Source organism: Megalops cyprinoides, chromosome 11 (assembly GCF_013368585.1).
Source record: "Megalops cyprinoides isolate fMegCyp1 chromosome 11, fMegCyp1.pri, whole genome shotgun sequence".
In the NCBI taxonomy this organism is placed as follows: Eukaryota; Metazoa; Chordata; class Actinopteri; order Elopiformes; family Megalopidae; genus Megalops; species Megalops cyprinoides.
The window spans coordinates 4,307,502-4,326,414 of NC_050593.1; the positions used below are offsets into that span (position 1 = coordinate 4,307,502).

Below are 18,913 nucleotides of genomic sequence, written 5' to 3' on the forward strand. Positions count from 1 at the left end.
TTCTTTGTGAGTTAATGCTTGCTGACTGTTTTGAAACTGGGTTTTTTAATGTATTTTTTTTTTTGATAAAGAAACTGTTCAAATTACATTGCCATGCCATCATGAGATTACAGGTAAACCAGCAATGTGGGTTGAGGGAGACTGCAACCCAGTATATTGTACTTCTGTCAATCAACCAAATTTCATGCAGCACAGCCTGTAGCACCCTTCTCAACAAAATGGCCACTGAGCCATTTGCAGGGTAAAAAAAAAACCTTGAGTGTATAGCAAGGTGTTAGCAACAATGAACATGTCACATTGTGGATAAATAACAGCACATACAGTATAAGGGAGGAGAATGGCATTTTCATGGCTGTTCCTGTTGAAAGCCCATCTTTGGCAACTGAATCTTTGGCACACCACTGCATGGACGATGCGCTCAAATTCCACCATGCTAACAGAAACAGGGTACGGGGTGCCAGCTCAGAAAGGCGTGGAAAATCAGTGGACAGATGGAGACCAAGTTGTGAATTAGGGCAAAATGAATGACGATAGTCCACGCTACGTGTGGTTTATAGCCGAGTGAATGCAAACAGGTTTTGACGGCCAACCAATTGTTCCAATGTCAAGCAAGGTTGTAATGCCATGGAAGAAAACACACGTGTCTTAAATCGTGCTATAATGCTGCATTTATTCTTCAGGAATATTTTATTATAGTCAATTTAAATTAGTCATTCGTTATAAACTGCTGAGATTTGTTTTAGTCTCAGATAATTAGTGACATTCTCATCACATTCGAACTCAGTACAACTGGTTTTCCCAGCGCAGGCGAACCTACTGGAATATATGTCCTGCTACCAACAAGGAACTGTTGAGACAACAATCCACCTAATCCAGAATCAGTTTAACCAACTGTCTTCATCATGCACATTATCTGCATCCTAGGCATTGTGAATGAGAAAGCTGATCCGGAGTCAGTCTGTGTGAGTAGATTTCGCGCACACGCAAATTAATTCACCGCTTGAACACTGCAGTGGATCCTGCGCTTGCGGGCTTGTTCTAGGTCTAGGAAATTACGTCATGGGACTTGAATCTGATTGGACCCTCCAAGCCGTCAGTGTTGTGACCACCCGAGCAAAACACACTTTCGAATTGCTGTTGCTAGCGAGCTTCCTAAATAGCTTGCCTGAACTTTTTCATTTATTTGCTTTTCTCAGGTTCCCGTGAATAGCATACAGTGTGTAATTTACTAATTTAGCGAATGAGACCTTTTGTTTATGATCTGAAATAAGGTAAGATGTGATGGAGGATGTGCACATAACATGTACAGCTAGCTAGACAATGTGTGGCTATGAAAAAACACCCGGAAAATCGCTTGTTGTTGACAGATGGCTAGCTAAGCTAACCAGCCAGCCAGCCAGCAAGCTGTTTGAAATGATAGGCGTAGCTCACTGGGTGGCTAGCCTGTTGATTTGTTAATCGTGTGGAAAACGTGTTTGTTCGAGGAGGTGCTAATAGTTAAGCAAAGGTGACAGTTCCATCTGAAATGAGATTCAGGATCAGAATAGTGTGATAGACAGGCCCAATGAGCTTAAGCATCATTCGTCTCTGAAGCCTAATGTTAGCTAGCTAGTATGAAATGAGAGCGCGAATGCAGGCACTGACGGGAAACAGATGCCATATCTGAAGACCTAATGTTAGTTGCTACGAGCGAACGTTATAATCTCGAATTATTTAGGCTACTAGTTGACATTATTAGTTACCTTGTCTACTTTACGATCCGCTTGCAGTTTTGCTTGGTGATTTATTTAGCAGACTGGTCACATTATCAGTTATCATGATGTTATTATTACATGTTGCTATCTGAACTAAACTTCTTTAATGGTGGTTAAATAGCTTGCTTGCCAGTTAACGGGCTTTAATAAATTATTTCTTCAAAGGAACATTTGCTAAATTGTATACAGCTGTGTGGCAGGAAAACAATCAATTTGCAATCACAATCTATGTTAGCTACTCATCGCAACCAGAGGTTTCATAAAACAGCAAGAGCACTATGGGCTCAAAATATTGGTGAAAAATTACTAATGAATAGCGTATAGTAGTTTATTCGTAATTAAGTGAGTTATGAACTATGAATTCATAAGCAGCATATGAAACCAAGCAACATGAGGAAAATAAATTATTTCGAAACACCACTTACGGAAAACAAAACTAAATGACCCAACAAGTGGCCTGTAACGTGCCACGCACACGCACTCGGAAAATCTTCCTTAGGACAGCCAGTGTAATTCAACTGCCCAGTTTAACGAGTCTCTGAAATGACGTTTCAGTTCCACACAGACCCCCACCGTATTCATTTTATAGCCAGTCCCTGACATATAAAAGGTTAAATGTCCTGTACTCGTTGCAGAATCTGTATTTTGGAAGAGGAGAACACTATTAATCCACGAATTTTGGAGAGAAAATGCTTTACGATGTGTGAAATGGACAATTTCTCAGAGACAGCGTATTCGGGCAGCTGCCCCTGGAAGCAGAACTCGAACAGCGTCAGCCGTGAGGGAACTGCTTGTATGAGATATTTGCGTCGTAAGTCATCACCCGTCCGCACAAAATACAATGGGCTTTGGTATGCATACAGGCGCGGGGCAGCTGGGAACGATTGGTTTTTTTCCCCCCAGCATGTCTGGCGGCTGCCGTCACACAGCACTCCAGTAGTTTGGACAGGCCTCTTCTTTGTCTGAGGGAGTGTTGAGTTGGTTGGCATGGGTTGCCCGTCTGCATATATGGATGACAGCGTGGAAAAAGCCTCTCAATCCTGTTTTCCCTGACTGCCCAAAGTTTGGAGTGCAATGTGTTAAGATATTAACTGGATCCACTCAAAACACTGGTTTGACCTAGTGTGCTGCCAGGTTAACAGGGGAAGACAGCCCAATGCCATTTTCATGAGACTTCTTACTGAGAAATGAGTGCACTTACATGATGGTTAGATTTAGAATTGGAATAGCATTCTGAAGGTATGTGTCTGTCATGTTGGTGATTGCCTGTTCATTGACTTTGGGAGAGGAGCTCATACCATAGATAGGACTGCATATTTAAAGAAAGCTGCTGTCACAGTAGATACATTCCAGTCTGTGCTGGAGATTTGTATATGTAAAAAGTATGAGAATATGTAAAAATATGAGAAAAGTGGTCCCTTGGAGAGGTGGTGGTTGACGGGTGTTTCAGCTCACATATATTTACCAGGAAAGGTCAGAAATAACTAAGTCTAAATTCTGAATCCAGTGTCTGCTTCTAGTGTCCCTGCAATGTCAGACAGCAGCCAGAGCGCTGGAGGCTAGAGAGTCGACTGGGGGCCCTTTATCACGTATGACACGAGGGACAGATTCTGGCACTTATGGCGGACACTTGGAAGGTCAGAGGTGGGCAGGAGAAGGGCGGGTCTGGGCTGGCACCCCGGGGGCCGTACATCGCAGTCATCACGAACCGGACTGTGAACCTGCTCATCCGCGGTGTCATGCTGTTCTCTGTTGGGGTCTTCCTGGCTCTGGTGCTCAACCTGCTGCAGGTGCAGAGGAATGTCACCCTCTTCCCACCTGACGTCATTGCCAGCATCTTCTCCTCCGCCTGGTGGATGCCGCCCTGCTGTGGCACAGCTGCAGGTATGCCACTCCTCCTTTGTGGGTGTGTTTCTGACGGGGGCGGGAAGATGTGTTAAGATGTCTGCTAGGATGCATGGCACCTGGCATTATTTTTTTCCCTCAAATTTATAAAAGCAAATGGTCATAAAAAGTGACTTTCTAGGTGTGAGGGAACAGGAAAGCAATGCCATGCCACAGTGTTCTTGGGAGTCATCAAGTTGTGGGGTAGAGCTTATCCTGAAACTTCCCGTCTGAAAGACTGCCCTTGACTCCTTGTATTCTGTCCTTTTTTTGAACCTGAGACATGGGGGAGACATGAGAAACAGTGAAGTCTGAAACACCCCAAAACAGTCTAGTAACCTCGCTGGTCATTTCTTGTGTCTCTCCACACTGATTCCAATTGTGCCGTCTCGTTCCGGGACCTTGAGTGAGAGTCCGGGTCTTGTTCCAGTGCAGGACGAGGGGGTCTGGTCCGCTGCGAGGAGCCTTTTCTGAAATGAGCACCTGTCAGAGCAGGACAGCTGGAGTCTGTCTCCTCACCAGCCTGTTGCATCTGAAAACACTCCAGAATACCCCTGTGGCCCTTCATTCTTCTACGCCTTCCAAAATCTTGGCGGGTCTCCTCCCTTTCTGCACGTAATGATATTGTTACAGTCATAGATTTCGACACACAGTTTCCCTTGTTATGCGATATTTTGTATGGTAGACATTTAGTGTCTGCTGTCCAGACCTGCCGCCATACTTGTTCAGTTGGGCCAGGATGTGGTTTGGTCTTGTTTTTTTACTCTTCTTGATTTAGTGTTAAGCATGGATAAAGCCCTTGTGCTGTTTTCACTCTAAAAGCTTCCAATGGAGCAAATATGATAGAACATCCATGTTGAGCAAATTGGTGCAGTCAAAACATGAACATACTGTTCTATACTGTGACAATACGATGACAGCGTTATGAAGGCTGATATTACTTTACGTAACGCACTTTGGCCCTGCTAGGCCTTGTGTTAGCTGGCCTGTCACAGTTGTGAAACAATTGTGTTAGGGAATGTAGCAGCACATGTCAAGAGGAGACCTCCCATTGCCGTGCAGTCCACCGGACCTGTTTTGTCCACATTCCACTGAACACCCCGGTCCTGAGATCTCTCTAACTCTGCCCCCTTGCCACAACCGGACTGTTCCGGTCAGTCCTGCTACTGCCAAAATTGCCGCTCGTCCTTAATTTGTTCCCACAACCTTTGGGTGGTGGATAAAGGCGAGTCTAATGTGGAAAATGTCTCGCCCTCTCTAACGGGCTGTCCCAAATGACAGAGTGCAAGATGTCTGGGGACAAATGACCGCTTGGTTTCCAAGTGCTCGATTAACTTGATGTAGGGGTGACGGCACTGTGAAATGGATCCATCCCCATGCACTTCCAAAATAAAAAGCCATATCCTTTTGTGTTTCCTACCACAATCCCCATCCCAGAATTCTTTGCACTCAATACCTCTCTACAGTTCAGAAGCGCCTTGGATAAGATTGTCTGGTAACTGAACAGTGATTGTTTGGTTTTGTCTTCCTAATTGCAATGAATCTTCCAGTGTTATTTAAAAATATACATGTGTGGAGTTAACATCCATAAATTGCCATCTGTTCTGTATAGGAGAGGCTGCAATTTTTGCATGTACATATTGTGCCCGAAACTGCACTTCACCATAACATCACCTGCTCTTTTTTTAATATTAAAAAAATAATAATTTCTAACTAAATTTCTGCATGGTAGGAAATGAGCTCTTTGACACCGACCCTCTAAATTATGCAAATCCAAGATTTACTATGGCCTGATAAATCTCACGGTAAGTGGATTATGTTTAATTAGATTAATAATTTGTCTCCATAGAGTTATCTCCCCATCCCATCCCAGAGCGTCAAGCTCCAGGTCTCACGAAGATAAACTCCTGTTGTGATTCCTGGCACAGGGGCTTTGAAAAGGTGGTTGCACAGCAATGATTGCATTTATGACGGATGTTACGGGCTGCATATTGAAGACAACTGCAGCAGAAAGGCACTGTTCTGAGTTGTAAGCCTCTGTAGTACACCAGGTGGCTGGGTTTGTCATGGGGTCGGCCTTTTCCAATGAGAATAACTCTCAGTCCCAGTTTGACTCATGTCCAGTTACAGATCCGCAATTTGAAATTGAATAAATTACTTTTATGTAATATCCTTTGCAGGTTAATGTTAATGTTTGTGCACTTAATGCTTGAACTAGAACTAGATCAGGATTCATTCACATTAGTGTACCTGTTGTAATCGATCAACCTAATTGCTTTGCCAGTTCAGTAGATAATGTGCATTGTGTGACTGAGATTTCCTGTGCTTATGGTTATAACTTTGTAATATAGTGTTTATCAAAAGTAGAATAAACAAGCAAATCATTTGTTTTGTGTTTTGTCTGTTTATAGTCAGACCAGTGTTCAGCATTGCTGTACCTCAGCTGTTTTGTGTGCTGTAATTGTGGTCACGTGTTTCAGTGGTTTCAGATGAGTATCATGCTGTCTCTTGACCACAGTGCCTTCCTTGGCTCTTGTAAAGGGGCCACTGTGATGCAAGAGCCACATGGAGGCCCTGTTAATCCCTGCCCTTGTTTTGTGCCTCTCTCTCCTTGTGTGTCCACAGCAATGATTGGCCTGTTGTACCCCTGCATTGACAGCCGCCTGGGCGAGCCCCACAAGTTCAAGCGGGAGTGGTCTAGCGTGATGCGCTGCGTCGCCGTCTTCGTGGGCATTAACCATGCCAGCGCCGTATCCTTTCTGTACCACACAAGCTGACATGGTTCAGGTTGCACTTCGTAAGCGGCGACCACAGTTGGGGATGTGTGTCATAGTTTTGGTGACAAATTGGCTATACCGTGAGCCTGCTATAGGATGACCAAACATTGATTGACTCAGAGTTAGTGAAGTCATCTTGCACCACACTGCACTGCTTCATATAGCAGAACTATAGGTGAATATACCAGAATCCACCATGTTGCTGCCTGGGATTCGATCTTTACTCAATGCCTCTGTCTTGACACTTGTATGACCAGTTCAGTAGAAGAAATTTAAGAAGTAACAACTTGTTTTAGTGGAGAATTGTTAATCAAGTTGACTGGGTGTATGGTGCATTCCAGAGAAACATTTGGAAGAATAATGTAAATCTGGGCTATAAGTCCAGCTGTGGTGTTTCTTTCCTGAAGCCTATTTTTTCCAATGGGTTGGCAAATCTAATACTCAGTAATCTAATGCAATGTTTCAATGATCTCTTCCTGAAGTCAGACCCTCAAGCTGAGGAAGAGATTGGTGGAATCAAATACAGTACTATGCTTCTGTGGTGTTTTCCAGAAGTCTCAAGTTGTTTCTCAGAAAGTTTCTCTAATTATGGTGTATGGGTGCAGCTATGGGTGGGGCAGTGAACTCAGATGGGGGTTTGTAACCAACTCCTTTCAACTATTGAATGCAGTAAGTTCCTTTAATGTGAGCTCCCAGAAGGTGGATTTTGCAAATAACGTCCAGCTCTCCCTGACCCTTGCCGCCTTGTCCGTCGGGCTATGGTGGACATTTGATCGCTCGCGCAGTGGGTTTGGACTGGGGGTGGCCATCGCTTTCCTTGCAACCCTTACCACACAACTGCTGGTGTACAATGGAGTTTTTCAGTGAGTACATTTTACTTTACATTTGACCAATGTCATAAAAGCAGCTAGCTCTTTTATGTTATCGTCCAAAATAGTATGACAATGACAACTCCTTATTTATTTACTCTCAAAATATACAAATGATGAAGTTCACATCACACATGCTGTCAATTTCAATATTTGTAACCTAGGAGCTGTGGGTGAGTGTTGATAAAAATGTATGAATAATTAAATATTTTTGTTATAAGAGTGTTGAGGCATCAGTGATTTCTTGAAGGTACTTGAAGGTTATAGTTTTGCTGCTGTTTTGCTGCTGTTTCTTCTAATAATTATTGTTTTTGTCTTTGAAGGTATACTTCTCCAGACTTTCTCTACATCCGCTCCTGGTTACCTTGTATCTTCTTTGCTGGAGTGATAACAATGGGAAACATAGGGCGCCAGCTCGCCATGGTAATGAGTAAAACCTTTTGGGGGCTCTCAGTATAACTGTGTGGGGTTTTGTTCAGAAATTTAACTACTTTAAGCGAGCAGATGCGTTCAATGGTAATAGAGTGTTAATTTCAATGACTACCAAAGTCGTGATGCCTAAGACTTGGGGAGAAAACACTATTTTAAACACCCTTAAAGGACCTACTGCCACATCAGTCAGACCAGATGCCCATTTTAGATTTGCAGATACTCTGGGCATGAGTTGAAGTAGCTTGCCATTGTGGTTCAACAACTATAGGCAGGAAGCTCATGTGTTTTATGCATGTATGAGGCAATTCTTTTTTTTTTTTTGTTAAGAACAGAATAAATGCATTTCTTGGTAGTCATGCCACTAATTAATTTATTCATAACTACATTCATTTCATGCCAATGAGAGTGATGTAATATTAGTAGGCTGCTTCTCTAACATCCCACGCTTCTTCTTTTTCCAGTACGAATGCAAGGTTGTCCAAGAGAAGACTCATCAAGACTGATAAAGCTGACAATGTCATTCAGTTGAATTTCGACTATGTACATGCCAAGTTGAAAATGTGAATGTACAGTATATTTGGTTCAATTGAAAGGTGAAATTGCAGGAACTGCAGTTTATTTTGTGTTTGTGTGCGTGCAGCAACTATGATGCAATCTGTGATTGCAGCTTTAAAGGAATAAAATTGTGTAGCGTCTCTGTCAGAAACATAACCTTAGTACCAGGGTTCTGAGACTTTTGGCTATTTGGTGCCAAACTGATGTTCACCGGAAATCCATGTCTTTTTTATAACCTAACATGGAGTTTATGTAGATTTGTGTCCTCTGTTAATAGGATATATCTGTTGCTTGATGTACTGCTATGTAGAACAATGTTAGTCTTCATTCGCTGAATATATGAATATATTGGGTTTTTTTTCACTGTGTTAAAGGGGAAGATAATTGTGTTATACTAGATGGTGTTCACCTGGTACAAGCACAAAGCAATACATTTAACCTCTAACATATACCTTATTTGGGTATATGGCTGTCAGGTTTTGTGGTGTTCTGGACGTTGCAGATCAGGGTCGTATTTAACAACCTCATGTTAAAATGCTGCCACATGTTGATACTTCTTTGCATCTGGCAGATATGAACAGTGTTAAATGCAATATTGTCAAAAAAGTCGCATCACCTTTGGTCCTTACAGCCTGTTGTCTGCAGAGTTTCCTGCCTTTGATTAGATAACCTCACCACATGAGGGAAGGGAGGAATAAGGGAGGGTTTCACATGTGAAGGTGGGCAGACTGTTGCTCCAAAGCTGATTAAATTAGCTCATTAACTTAGCTGAAGTCATTGTAACATACAATGTTCCACTTCTGACTACTGAGGTCAGATCAGAAAAGAAAAGAGTCATTGTTCTTTGATAGAAATGGAAAAATGTAGCTAAAAGGAAAAGAGTCATTGTTCTTTGATAGAAATGGAAAAATGTTGCTAAAAGTATTAGCTCATGCAAATGTTTTTATACACAATCCATTCTGTTTTAAAAAAGATCACATCAAACAAGCATGTTCACTTTTGGAGCAGCTGAAGTGGGCTGAAAGTGTACAGAAGGTGTAGTAAATAATATTGGCAGACTTGTTTTTGGTTCCACGTGTCCTCTGGAACTTCAAAGTGTATAGTTTCTCTGTTAATAAAGAGTATGCCTTTGTTGATATTGGAAAAAGGTGTTGTCTCTTCATCATACAGAAGCCTTTGAGAATAATTTCCTCTGTCTTCAGATTAATTCTGTTAACCACCGAAATAAATGAAGTAAATTTATATGTTTTATTTGTGGTTGTCACCAGGGGACTGGTGGGAAATTTTCCTCTCTTGCCCTAACTGATTTTATTTTTTTTTTGTGCTCTTTAGCAAATGTTTGATACATTGTGTAACTAAATGTTAGATGTTCCTGGATCACTGTTAATGTGGAAAACAATCTGTGACCTTAATCCTGTAAGTCCTTAATCTTGGGCACCAAATCAAGGCAAATTTGATTTTGTCATGTTTAGCCTTTCTTCTCTAAAGCTGTTGGTCAGCAGAACAGTTTTGGGTGTGGTATGACATTTTAAGCCCTGCCTCCAGGTTTGCCAAACAGAGGTCTTTGGCTGGAGTGTTGATAAGGTTCCACTACCTTCTGACTAGAATATATTAACAATTTGTTACATAATGCTGAGTAAACTGATACTGGATCAGTTGTTTGAGAGCAAAACATGCCTTGAGTGGAGGAAAACATGTCTGTCTAACAACCGCAAGCAAGTGCCTCTGGGTCAGAAATGCAGCAGAGACAAATGCCACCACCTCATACACGATTTACCCCATACCTACTCTTTGGACCTACATCTGATACACTCCTCTGCATGCAGATTACAACAAACTGGTAAAGGAGGAAAATCCTATACTTTCTGAATATACAATAATATGCTTACACATATACTGATGTCTGTAGTACTGTTTGCATCACATTACAGTATTGAATTGTTTCTGACCAAATACTGTAAAATACAAAGTCTTATTTTCCTATAAAGACTCCTTTGACAACAAATTTAGTGTTCCACATGCACTCACTTCAATGTGCTTTGATAAAAACTTGAGGCATTCTTTTTTTGAAGAACTTAATATTAAACACTATAGTATATTACCTTCAGCCCCTCCAATTACTACTAGAGAGGGAGAGAAAAAGCTGATTACTCAATTGTTTTTCCTTTGATCACCTTTTAAGAATATCACATTGTTGAGTGACCCAGTTGCAATCGCCATGGTGACTCCTACTGTACACATGCATGCCTGGAAAGTGTGGGATTGTGAGTCAGCACGAGCCGTGTTGGCACGACGTCCGCCATCCCCTAATGCAGATTAATGTTACCTGCCTTCTCCTGGCCACTCTCTGTGCAACGCATAATTAAGATTAATAATCTGGGTTTGGTGCGCTTTTGTGTGCGGGATGCCTTACATTACCCCCCCCCCCCCCCCCCAAAACCCTGCTTTGCCTTTTGAAACACTTAAGGGGGCAAATCTGAAGGAGAATGTTTTGGACCCCTTTCATTTTATTGTCATGTACAGTATTTCATTGTTGCCATTAAGAATGACTACGAGCTCTAAGCACCTCAGTATTAATGTATTAATTAATCTCTCTATTCAGTCCTAATCTGACATGCAATTATCTTATCCGGGTAAATTAGGGCCAAACAGCAAGTTTGAGGGCTGCTCCCTAGGGAGTCTTTAAAAATCATTACCACAGCATTTGTAAACCTTTTGTGAGCCAGAAGACAGAGAGTGAAAGTAAGGATGCCCTCCAGCAAAGAAACATACCATCAGCGTGTTGTTAAACTCCGTCCACCCTGTACAGCTAGCTCGAAGAATACAATTAGGAAGCTGTGAAACAGAGCTTGCAAATTTGTTATCATAAACACTTTCACGGGTTAAATATGGCATGGCGAACATAATGGACAATGGAAATATTGAAATATTTTGTTTGACTTTTTGTCATCAGTTCATCAATTTCATTTTTTTTTTTTTGGTGAGGACCCTAAATGAAACCCCTGCATAACTGGGAATAATGCCCAGGGCAGCCATGGAGACAGGACTATACCAGGAGAATTACTTCAGCCGATATAGCACACTAATATACCAGTAGGCCTGGTATAGTATACTAGTATACTTCAGTATACTAGAAACCTTATCTCAACATGCAGTATACCACACATTATAATATGACCCTTATTAAAGCTTACACTACCCAAACCTACAGGTAACGCTGTGTAGAAAGCTTTGTCTGATACACTGATCCTTATAATAACCAAACCTTTGGGTTTGTCATGAGATAGAGTCGTTGCTGCTAGACGCCAGAACTGGAGTTATAAATCTTTTTTTAGTGTTATCCTTCTACTGTATGTTAGAGTCTTCCATTCTCATTAAAGCAATCTGACCCACAATGTTAAGAATCTTTTCCATTTATGCATTGAGCTGATAAGCAATTTTCCCTCCTGCTGTTTTCAGTGTTTTTTTTAGGATTCATTTGCATCTGCTTAAATGGTGAAGCCGGCTGACAAGCACAGCGCGGAACGCAGCTAATGGGTAATTTACTGTAGCGCAGGCGTTTCAGGGGACCGCAAGGACACGCAGGAGTGATCTTCTTAAGAAGAGGTGCCAGCCACTTGGAAACAGCCCTCTGACACTAACAGGTAAAATACCTGCCAGAACAGAGAAACAGGATGCATGGGATCTATACATAGCATGTCTATAATAAAATTCATTACTTGTAAACAATATGGCTCTGCTCTGTGCAATGTTATTCAGTTTAAACTAGTATGTTTTTCAAATATTTAAAAAATGTCCAATGCAATTTAATTGGGTTTGTGAAAATGTGGAGAGCACTTGATACAACGTAGATAGAGTGAAGGACTGAAGAATTGTGGATAGGAGAAAGACAGGCAGGATATTGTTAAAGCTTGAATACTACACAACAGTGAACTGTTTCTGTCTAGGGTGGCAATAATCAAGGCTGCACCAAGAACTGGCATGGCCATGATGCCGAGGCATTGTGGCATCCCAGGGCAGAGAACTCAATCACCAAATCACGCGCTTGCATCCAGTAAAATGAAATAAGCAACATTTTTAAAAGCCTTTGTTGTTGATGGCATCAATAATCTTGGTGGTTAAAAGGGTGGTGGGGGGGGGGGGGGGTGGATGTAAACAACACACACAGGAAGGCTTTGCCAGTGAGGTGCAGGGCAGGAGAGTTGTGGGAGTGTCTTCAAATGAGCCAGCTTTTCCATTAATTAAACATCAGTGTCAAACGTCAAACGAGGCAGCAGGGCGGGAGGGCATTTCAGCGAATGTGTTTGCGCATTGGGGGGGGTGGTGGGGGTGCTGTGGTGTGCACACGAGAGGATAAACAAATCCATTTTTAATAAAGGTTGTACCTAATAATCCTCCAGCCAGCAGGTGAGGCCCGGCATATGGGGAGAGCCGGCGGTGGGCCGACGGTGAGCCCGCGGTGGGCCGGCGGAGGACGATGGCTCTGGCAGCTGTTTGCTGTATCAGCGCCAGTGAGCAGGCAAGCACAGGCGCAGTGTGTTTTTGGGCCTGGGTCCAAAGGGTGGTGGTGTGTGTGTGTGTGTGTGTGTGTGTGTGTGTGTGTGTGTGTGTGTGTACAGAGGAGGGGGGCTAGTGATGGAGGCGGGGATAGCAAGGGCTGTCCTTGAAGAGAACAACGAGTGATAAAGCACTCTTGGTTCGGTGCAAGAAATTGCTTCCTCTTCCTCTTTGCCCAATCAGCCCCCCCCCCCCCATTCCCTCATCCCAATGACACCACCCCTTCCTTTTTTCCATGATCACCCCCACGCCCCCCTTCCCCCATGTCCACGATGGTGCGATATTTTTCAAAACCGCCTGTGACAAACCTTCCAATTATCCTGGATATTGGCCCTATGATGGAGAGTGAGGCAGGGGATCACAAAAAAGGGATTCGCGAATTAGGGAGTGCATTTTGTGAGAGGCCATGCTGTTTGGGGCAACTGCATAATCAGGGCTCCTCTCAGGCCTGGTTCTATCTTTTATTCAGCCAGAAATATAAAGATAAAGTGGGCGAATAAAAACATCCTAATAGGACAGAGAGGGTTAAGCACACTGTCTCTGAGAGAATAGGCAAATCTATTCACATAGGTCGCTTCACACTTTGTGCATATGTCACGCGGTGAGTAGCCCCGGAAGCATGTTTGTCCTAACTCTAAGGGGTTTTCACACTTCATGGGACACAAAATCTCTATAAAGTGACTTACGGAAATGGGAGAAAATTGGAAGCAGTGGTCTCCGCCTGGCTCTTCCCCCTTTCCCCCGCTCTGCCTCTCCTCAACTGTGAAGAATGGTCCCGAAAATGAAATCAGGGGAGAACTCGAGAGAATCCTGTTTAATGGTGTGACAAAATGAATCACGGCTCCAAAAGGCATCCATCACGGCTAAAGGGTGACCACAAATGATCTGTGAACCACTATATATTGATTACTCATGTACTACAAGTGTCGGATTTAATGTTCGAACAGCGCAAAAAGGCGGCCGAGACAGCTGGCGCTTTAACTCTTCTTTGATAGATTTTAATGGTGAAATATTGATTTCTGTCTGGCCAAGGTCTGTCGGTAGGGGCCAAAGTCATTTGTTGGGTAATGCCGGACACCCAGTTTGCTAGTCACAATCAATCATTCTGGCACCGTGCGCTGGAAGGGAAAAAATTCAGCGTGCAGCACCTTGGACCTCGACACAATTTCACCGCGCCGCGCGCATAAAGGAAGCCTCGATGCAGCACTCCCTTCGAAGAGGTGGTGAGAAAAAATATGAATGCTAAGACATGTTTATTGAGCGAGGGACGCTCGGCAAATCGTAACTGACGCGAAATAGTCTCCGAGAGCCGCAGAGAGGGAAATGAGCATCTCGGTAAAAGGGTCTATATTTTATTTACACATCCGTCGGGAGACTGGAAGCCCAGGTAATCTGTTGTGTTACAACTCAGTGCTCGTTCTCTCCACCCAGAGAGATAACAGAGAGGGGGCTAATGGGAAGCCATCAATCACAATCAGTTTCCAATTCCGCCCGTGTCTTCCCACTCCCTGCTGCTGTTTAAGCTCCCTAATAGCGGTGATAACATAGTTCTATGGCTCCGATAGCGCCTCGCCCCCTCTGCGGGTCACATTCCTAGGTAGATTGAGCGGATGCGAAGTCAGCATCTCTTTTCCACGAGAAAATGAATATGGGGGAAACTTGACAAGCCTCCGACGACATCCACACGAGGACAAAAAAAAAAAATCCCGCCTGATTCTTGAGAGACCTAGCGGGTGTCACTCTTCAGAGTACACAGATGCGCGAGGGATAATGCCCGATTTAGTTTTGATTATCTTGCTTACCTAATGATTTTTGCTCCAGTGCCCAGCTCAATGGCGCTCATTGGGAAAACGTCCTATTAGAATGTCAAGGCGGGCGCCGAATCGTTATCCAGGAGAGAGGCCCTAGTGCCATACCCGACGCGCGCTAGTTCCCTGCCCAGCCCGCGAAAACCTCCCTGAGAGAGAGTCCTAAGCGGTGAAATAGATTCAATGTGGCTTGCGGTGGGACGCTGTAATTAAAATGCCACGTTTTTAAACACACCTCGGACGTGTTCTAATCAGACCCATACACCTGTGCTAAGAGTGCAAAGTATATTTGCCCCAGCCAGGACCGATTAGGGAGATAAATAAATCGGAATTCAATTTCAGCCCAGAAGAACGGGTCTGCAGAGCAGGGACGTGTGCTTGTTGCATTGCATCAAAGAAATGCGTCTGGCTATTTTAATTAAAATAGCTGTTGATGTGAGCCATTTCCCTGGAAGTTAGCCAGCGCTCGAGTCGCTAACCCACAAAAAGCACAATCATATTAAGCCCAACGCATCTGAGTGCATATTGTGTGCATTTGGGATGATTGATTATTTAAATGAATTATTGCTGTTATTTAACAGTTTGTACGTATGTGAGCGAGCGTAATTGTGTTAAATTTGGAAATTACTAAACCGTGTTTTATTTTGCCCATTTTATAACCTTGCTTCGAAACGGAGGTATGCTTTGTATTGTGTTCGAATCGCCAGAAGGTGGCACAAAGTCACTGGGTTATGGAAAACCATCAGCACCCAATAAAACACTGCTCTGCGTGCCGCTCAAGATGATAAAACTTTAACAAAATTACACCCGCATTTTCAAGATTAGTTTTACGAGGCCGTAAGTCAAAAGAAAACCATACCACCACAGCATGGCATTATATTAAACAACACCAATAATGCTATAATAATTCCTTATATTCAGATTTATATGATAATATAATGTATTCTCTTTATATATTCATTCATGCTGTATTGAAATGGTCATATTTGAGATAGCAATTTGCCGGATATGACACATTTTAGTTATTTACGCTTCATATTATGGGAACATTACGTCAGAAGGCGAAAGTAATACTAAAATAACTATATGCACTATGCAATATACATCAAAACATGTTTAATATTATAATACATTTTAATGTAAAATGTTAAGATTGACAAATCGTTGTTTATTTAAATGCTGATAATATTGTTGAGCACTATGTGACATATCACGGTGCACGTGCTCATCGTACTAAGAATGTTTTGGCGCAGACGTATCGTACAGATCATAATTCAATGCCTAAAAAATGGTCAAACAAAAGTCTCCGTAATCACACATAAAATAATGTGTGCGTGTTGTATTGTATGTGTTTTTGTATTGGTCTATTTTTGTATTGGAAAAAGAAGCATTTCGAAATAAATGTTTGCCATTATTTTAATGTTTGACTTTGTTATTCTTCTAGTAACAGTAGGACTAACAATGCTGCTGTCAATAGTGTATATCATAATTGTTGTTGCTCATTATACGATATTGTATTACAATATTTTTACACTGCAAAAGATAAAGAAGCGTTATTTTTCAACAAGATGAATTGTATATGAAACCATACCATTTTAATGGCTTATAATTTAAAGCAAATCAATGCATTTTATAAGGCTCTGCAAATTTGACAAAGGGTATGTTAATAATTCATTATTACATACCTTTTCATAGCAGTTCATACAGTATGATAGATATTCCCGAAACAGCACCTAGTAATCCTGCTACATCTGGTCCACTGAACAACAACGGTGGTAACACTCTGAATTACTGCAAGCTTAAGCCTGATGTCAGAGATGCTGTCAAAGTTCACCATTCTCTGACCCGCGTGGCAAAAAATGTTTAGCACAGCTAGAAGCTTTGTTTTTGTAAGTGTTCCCACTTGCCAAAAAATGGTTTCTTTTTTCAAAATGTTATTCCTGCCTTATCTCCTGCACTAAATTATCAGTTTGGTCATTTTTCCCTGGTTGAGATGTGGATGCAGTGTAATCACAATTCAGTTTGTAAAGTGCGTTTTAAAGCTGAAATAAGGCTACTGGATATTTGTTACTCCAAGACCCCAACAGCTCACCCTTAATGCCACATTGCACCACCAAGGTAAATTCCTTTTGTTTTTTGCAAGGAAAAGGTACCAAGACTAAAGAATGCCTTCACCAAGCACGTTTCCACTATCTTTGCACTTATCCTCTATTACAATGTTTCCATTACACATTAAACATGTGCAATATGGAATACAAATCACTCACAAAAAGGTTTACAGCACGGTGTTTTGCCACTCTTGGGTAAAGAAATGATATTTCATTGTGTGACACGTTATTTTATCTCACCACAGAAAACGACCAAAATTCAGATGTCTCCAACATGGATCTGAGGTGCATTTCACAGGTAGCATCCCTCAAATCACATCTGGAGGCAGGAACGGCTACTTGCTTTTAACTGCATTTATTGTGTAGAAGTGTGGGCCGCTGAACCTAAAAAAAATGTGTTGTCTTGCACTGCAGAACAGCAGCATGTGTCTGGGGTCCACGCTTCACTTCCTGTGGAGGATCAGGTAGAGGTTAAGGAGCAGCAGGGCTGGAATAATGGCTGACTTCCTATTCGTTTTGTCGCCCTTTGTGCTCGGCGCATTGGCAGGGCGAACCTGCCAATCAAGACTTTTTTGCTTGTGGCAAATCGCCGTGTCGTCACAGCAACAGGACAATAACAAAGTGGTATCTGAGCTTTACCCTTAAGGGGGTCTTAATAGGATTGGCTTAGGTCATTATACCAGCAATGGCAACATAGCGGTGCAGTGAAATCCATAGAATGCGCAAATTAAATACGGTGGATGGTATTCAACAGAACAGGAAAATTTATAATAGAATGACTAGCGGTAGGAAATTGCACAGAGGGCAAGGCTGAGGCAAAGGGTGCTTGTTGAATCTGTTGTTGTGGCTATTTGAGTAAGCATTGTTTTCAATAAATATATCAGAGAACGTACATGGAGTTGTTTTTTTAACTTATTTTTACTTGCAGAGAATCCCACCCACATTTTAAACAGAATGTTTGGCTCTCTTCCCCACTGAAAAAGTAATGCGTGTCGATAAAGGGAAAACTATTCAATGAAAGATACGAAGGATATATATTTAACCTCATGTCATAATGCACCACATTGCTGCATTTAACAAAATATATCAATTATTTTATAAAATTGATTCTATTATGTATCACAGGACACACATAAAAGAAGCAATGGCTGATATATTTTGTCACAGACAGCATGCAGCATTTTTTGATGTAGATGAAAATAAAGTAATATAAAGAAGGTAAGTGAATGAAGTAATGTATTGAATATAATATTTCAATCAATATACTACTCTGCCAAAGGTAAATACCAACACATCTAGTGGTGGACAATGCAAAATGCAGGTCAGGATGTTACTACAGATATGACAAAGAGCCTCATCAAAAAATATGAAAGTCTGTTTCATAGCAGCAGTTTTCACAGCAGAGGGGGGGAGTGAGTGTTTTTTCTTTTTTTGTCTGGCTGAACAGGTTGAGAAGTGAAGCCTGCAAAGAGCTGCAGAAGTTCCCCCCATTTTTTTCTTCTCCTTCTTCCCCATTCTCTGCACAGGACGAGCGCTGCACATCAAAGTGAAGACTTTGTTTGGGAGGAACAATGCTCGCGGTCACACTCGAGGGGCTGCGTATCGTTGCGCGTTTGCACCCCAGAATCCCCTGCAGACACCAAATCTCCAGATTATCAAACTGGCAGATGCTGCTGGGGCCAAGGAGGGAAAAAAACAACACACACATACACATGCACACTCGCTCACTCACACACACATGCACACACACACACAAACAATGTCACTCCAACCTACCATTAATCTGGGAATTTACGCAGGAAAACGCTGACCAGTGACAGCAGAATCGCACATGAAGAAGGAGGTCATTCCTTTTATGACTGAGAAACGTTTCAGTTGTGATTGTGCAGAAAAAAAGTATGAGAGTAAGTGCAGTGTAATAGTATTAACAAATACAACAATATGTGTTAACAGCTTGTGTTGTGATGTGCCAAATTGTTGATTGATTGGCATAGAGGGAAATGTGTTTTAGTCTTGAATTCCTTTTCTGATTTAAAAATTTCCTATTAGGATTTGTTCCTGCCAAAGTCGTTTATAAGAAACGTGAACAACTGGCGCTACATGAACTACATGAACGGTAGAAGTCCTACAAGCTGTTCAGTCTCTTGAAGTTATGTAAATGCATGAAGT

At 42.1% G+C, this 18,913-nt stretch overlaps 1 protein-coding gene across 5 annotated transcripts; it reads left to right on the top strand.

The window, feature by feature from the left end:
• Positions 1 to 1,114: 1,114 nt before the first annotated feature.
• insig2 (insulin induced gene 2) lies at positions 1,115 to 8,966 on the top strand. 5 transcript variants are annotated; one of them, XM_036541252.1, is made up of 6 exons: positions 1,115 to 1,271; positions 3,262 to 3,638; positions 6,264 to 6,388; positions 7,112 to 7,278; positions 7,608 to 7,707; positions 8,178 to 8,966. In XM_036541252.1, the coding sequence occupies exons 2-6, from the start codon at positions 3,374 to 3,376 to the stop codon at positions 8,217 to 8,219; spliced, it is 699 nt and encodes a 232-aa protein (XP_036397145.1). In that variant the 5' UTR covers positions 1,115 to 1,271; positions 3,262 to 3,373; the 3' UTR covers positions 8,220 to 8,966. The 5 variants fall into 5 exon arrangements, with proteins under 5 accessions (XP_036397145.1, XP_036397144.1, XP_036397147.1 ...); XM_036541251.1 differs by having other exon boundaries at positions 3,275 to 3,638; XM_036541254.1 differs by having other exon boundaries at positions 3,545 to 3,638.
• Positions 8,967 to 18,913: the final 9,947 nt, after the last annotated feature.

Excerpts from the sequence above, each read along its gene's own strand:
- insig2 (XM_036541252.1), top strand. The coding sequence starts at position 3,374 with ATGGCGGACACTTGGAAGGTCAGAGGTGGGCAGGAGAAGGGCGGGTCT. Across the intron at positions 3,639-6,263 it reads CTGCTGTGGCACAGCTGCAG|CAATGATTGGCCTGTTGTAC; the intron begins GTATGCCACTCC and ends GTGTGTCCACAG. Across the intron at positions 7,279-7,607 it reads GTGTACAATGGAGTTTTTCA|GTATACTTCTCCAGACTTTC; the intron begins GTGAGTACATTT and ends TTGTCTTTGAAG.